The 5,052-nt window shown below is 40.3% G+C and overlaps 1 protein-coding gene across 1 annotated transcript; it reads right to left on the reverse strand.

Annotated features, from left to right (window-relative positions):
* Positions 1–2,116: 2,116 nt before the first annotated feature.
* LOC110571193 (general transcription factor IIF subunit 2-like) lies at positions 2,117–2,788 on the reverse strand. The gene has a single exon (XM_044912608.1). It carries the CDS (start codon positions 2,786–2,788, stop codon positions 2,117–2,119), a length of 672 nt encoding a protein of 223 aa, XP_044768543.1.
* Positions 2,789–5,052: the final 2,264 nt, after the last annotated feature.

A 5,052-nucleotide genomic window follows, 5' to 3' on the forward strand; every position in this document is an offset into this window, starting at 1 on the left:
TTTTTTTCAATGTATGATTAATATGCCAAGGGCTTTACTGGGGGAGAGTAGACAATACACAAGACCAGGAGATAATGTAAGCAGAGTTATGGAAATTCTAAGAAAGAATGGAAAAGGTATGGTAGCAATAAACACTGTAACAGAAATGAAGAATGACCTTGAAGGCTCATTAATAGACTGGACACAGCTAAGGAATTTGACATGACTTAATATGACAACAGAACTTGATATGACAACAGAAACTCCCAAAACTGAAAAGCAAAGAGAGAAAGCACTGAGGGAAAAGACCCCAAGACACAATATCCAAGAGCTGTGGGATAACAAGAAAAGATATGACATATGTGTAGTCGGAATACTAGGTGGAAAAGAAAGAGAGAAAGGAAAAGAAGTAACATTTGAAGCAATAATGACTGAGAATTTCAGACACCAAACCACAGATTCAGGAAGCTCAGAGAACCGAGAAGGATAAATGACTGAACACAAACAAAAACGAACAGATAAACTACTTTTTTTTTTTTAAAGATTTTATTTATTTGACAGAGAGAGACACAGCGAGAGAGGGAACACAAGCAGGGGGAGTGGGAGAGGGAGAAGCAGACTTCCCACTGAGCAGGGAGCCCGATGCGGAGCTCAATCCCAGGACCCTGGGATCATGACCTGAGCCGAAGGCAGACGCTCAACGACTGAGCCACCCAGGCACCCCCAGATAAACTACTTTTAAAAGCTACACCTACACCTACCATATTCAAAAGATAAAGGAAAAATCTTGAAAGACGTCAGAGGAAAAAAATACCTTACCTAAAGAGAAGCAAAGATAAGAGTTATATCCAACTTCTCCCCAGAAGCCACGGGGGAGTTGAGTGAAATATTTTAAATGTTAAGAGAAAAAAATCCACCAACCTAGAATTCTGTACCCTAAAAAATGATCCTTGAAAAGTGAGGGAGAAATAAAGACTTTCTCAGACAGAAAAAAATTGGGAGAATTTGTTGCACGTAGACGTGCTTGCAAAAAATGTTAAAAGTTCTTCAGACAAAAGGAAAATAACATAGGTCAGAAACTTGGGTCTACAGAAAGAAAGGACAAGCATTGGAGAATAAATCAGTAAAGGTTTAATAAGTCTTCTATTTTTCATATTCTTAATTGATCAACAGATAATTTAATCAAAATAATAGCAACAATAAGCTTACATATATGTAATGTATATGAATGTGCTTATGTATGTTTATAAGTAAGATGAATGACACAAATGATATAAGAGACAATGGAGGAATTCACATTATTGTATTACAAGGTACTTACACTACTTGTGAAGTGGTATAATATTATTTGAAAGTGGACTTGGATTAGTTGTACGTGTGTATTGCAGTCTCTAGGGCAACCACTAAAAAAACTTTTTTTTTTTTTCAGAATAAGGAACTTTGGCTTTTTATTCCTTTTTTTTTTTAAGATTTTATTTATTTATTTGAGAGAGAGAATGAGAGAGACCACATGAGAGGGGGGAGGGTCAGAGGGAGAAGCAGACTCCCCGCCGAGCAGGGAGCCCGATGCGGGACTCGATCCAGGGACTCCAGGATCATGACCTGAGCCGAAGGCAGCCGCCCAACCAACTGAGCCACCCAGGCGCCCTGCTTTTTATTCCTTTTAAGACTTTCTGTAGTTGACTACTTTTTTCTTGCTTTGCCATTCACTTTGGATTTGTATCACCTCAGATCCTCTGAGATAAAACAAGGACAGAGAGTCCTCATTTAGAAAACATATCCTAGTTTTACATTTAAAAGTCAATAAAAAGAAAAACCTTCTTAACCCCCCCCAACTTCTCACCCCATTCTGAATAATCTAGTTTAATACAAGCCTGTAAATTTTTTTCCTCAAAAAAAATTCTTGTAACTTTACAAGAATTATTGTTTAAAAAATTTACCTAGGGAAATTAAAGTTCCAGTCATTTTACCCCTACAACAGATGGTACTCAAGTATTTGAGTATCAGTGGTGCTTCCTCAGCTCATCACCCTTTAGTTGTTCTGTTAGCTTGCTGGCTAAGAGTCCTCTTAATCACTCTTCTCCTTGATAATGTCTATACTCTGGCTTCAGCTCCTATGTGTTTTTGTGGGTCTCTTTTACATTCTGAACGCCAATTTCTTCAAGATTTCCTTTAGGTACCCCATAGGCTCTTTTGTGATGTCCACCAAGTCCTTAAGATTATAATATTGATGTTTCTCAAATGCTGAAAATAGCATGTCTAAAACGTGTTTATCAGCTCGAGCTCGTTTTCCATCTTCTTTCTTTTTCCTTTCATATTCAATATTGTCCTGATGATTAGCAACAGGTTTATAATTGGTTGTCACAACTTTGTCCAGTTGGTGTGATACCCTTACAGGTTTGGAAGATTCTTCCATTTGCAATCTCTTTAATCTCATGTAGTTTTCACTGGCAGCAGGTCGGCATTCAGCTCTTTGTACCACTATTCCTTCCAACGAAAGTTTATCTGATGAGTTCTCAGTAAAGACTGTTAATGTCTGTCCTCCAACACTTTGTAAGACAAACGGATGTTCTCTAGGAGTGCTGAATGAAGCTGGTTTTCCACCAATATCGTGAATATGTGCAAGATCCTCATTCAAAGTAAATGACACCTCAATCCTTCCTTGATTCTTGGCAATCCGCAGTTTCCCAACTTCACCTCTTCCAGGGGCTTTAGCCGTTTGCTGTGACAAATATTTAGGAACCTTGACCAGCCACACTCCGGTATTCTGTTTGGTGCCGGTCAGATCGAGTTCCCCACGCTCCGCCATGGGTGTCTGTTGCCGGTGGAGGCTAGCGGGTGGGAAGAGCGGCCCGGGAGCTGGGGGCCTGCGGTGCAAAGGGCCTGCAGTGCAAAGGGCCAGAGAACAGTGTGTGCCGCTGCCGGAGGCGGACTAGGAAGAAACCGCGTCCACCCGCCAAGATATAGGGAATCCCCCTAAAAAAAACTTTTTCATAAAGTTTTAAAAATTAATAAATTAATTTATAAATTAATATGCTAAGAAGAGAGATAAATGGAATCATAAAATGCTCAATAAAAACCACGAAAACAAAAATAAGAGCAAAGGAAAAGGGCAAAAAATAGAAAACAGTAACAACATGGTGGATAGTAGTCCAACGTTATAAATAATCACTGAAAATGTCAGTGGTTTAAATGCACCAATTAAAAGACAGACATTGTTAATGCAGATGAAAAAGCAAAACCCAAGTGTGTATTTTCTATAACAAACACACTTTAAACATAGAGATACACATATCCTATGATCAGGTCTCGGTCTTTTAGTGAGCCCGTGCCTCTAGGCAGTGAACGTCACGAGTATTTCTCCGTTTTTTTCTCGCCACCCCGCCCCGCCCCCCGCTTAGGTGCGTCAGGATGGCCAGAGTGGGCTGGATCAGGGCACTTCACTTCCTCAGGATTAGGGCATATCCCTTAGGCTCTGATAATACCCCAGCAGATTAGGTTAGCCAGTTTCTCTTGAGGGCAGGTATGGTTAAGAAGAACAAGATACTCTGGCATTATTTCAAAATCATTCCTTTTACCTTTCCTCTGCAGGAAGGATGAGGTGACTTTTTTCCACCCCGTACTTTCTATGAGAATTTGGTCAGGCTCTTGGAGGTAAAACGCACAGTATTGCAGAGGCCTCCTCATGACTGAGTACCCCCGGAGTATTTTAACTCCGGTGCTTCCAACAGTTGGCAATTGCAACTCGGGTTTTCTGGTTCCCGCTGAGGTTCCCACTCACTGGTGAATCTCTGCTCTGGTGAGCTGTATTCGCTTGTCTGACTCTCCAGTTATCGGGGTTTGCCTGGGGTCCTCCTCTCTCTTACGCATCCAAGAGGAGTTGTTGATATTTTAGCCTATTCGGCTTTTTACTTGTTGTTAGGTTGGACTGGCAACTTCCAACCTCCTTATATGTGGAACCAGAAACCAGAAGTCTCCCCAGCTTTATTCCTAATTGTCAAAACTTGGAAGCAACCAAGATGTCCTTGAGTAGGTGAATGGATAAATAAACTATGGTACATCCGCACAATGGAATATTATTCTGTGCTGAAAAGAAATGAGCTATCAAGCCATGAAAAGACATGGGGAACCCTAAATGCATGTTACTGAGTGAGAGAAGACAATCTTGAAAAGGCTGTACACTGTGTGATTCCAACTATATGACACTCTGGAAAAGCAAAACTAAAGAGACGGTAAAAAGATCAGTGGTTGCCAGGAGCTGGAGGAATGAGTAGGCAGAGCACAGAGGATTTTTTAGAGCAGTGAATCTATCCTACATGATATAGACTGGTGGAGACATGTCATTAGATATTTGTCCAAACCCACAGAAGGTACAACACCAAGAGCGAACCCTAATGTAATCTGCAGACTATAGGTGATAATGATGTGGCAATGTAGGTTCATCGATTATGACAATGACCCACTGTGCTTCAGAATGTCTATGGTGAGGGAAATTGTACATGTGCGGGGACAGGCGCTGTAGGGGAACTCTCTGTACTTTCTGCTTGATTTTGCTGGGAAACAAAAACTCCTCTGAAAAATAAAGTTTAGTAATAAAAAAAAGTATCTAGAAGGTCATAACTAAATGGTTAACAGTGGTTCTCTCTAAGGAGCAAAATTCAATGGTGGGGAAACAGGGAAGTTGTTGGATGGTGGATTTCCACTTTCTATTTTAATTACCTCCTCATTATTTGAATGACTTTTTTTTTTCTTAAAGAGCATGCGTTGCTTTTATAATGAAAATTCTCATTTTAGAAAAATCCAAAGAATGAAAAACAAATGGATGAAGAAATAAAGGAGACATTCCATGCAGGCCTCTTTGCGGTCTCCATTGTTTTTGTTTTTATATTCTCTTGTCAGGAAGAAATAAGGTCTTGCAGGTAGTAAAAGTTAAGTGACATGATCTATGTAAATCAATTCCCCCAGTGCCTTGAATTAGCCACTTTTAATTCCTTCTTGCCCATTTCCAGTTTTTTCCCAGGCCCCATCTTCACCTTCCCTCCAATTCCTCCCCCTTGCTGAGCAGAAGCCTGA

This window comes from Neomonachus schauinslandi, chromosome 2, assembly GCF_002201575.2.
Source record: "Neomonachus schauinslandi chromosome 2, ASM220157v2, whole genome shotgun sequence".
Classification (NCBI taxonomy): Eukaryota; Metazoa; Chordata; class Mammalia; order Carnivora; family Phocidae; genus Neomonachus; species Neomonachus schauinslandi.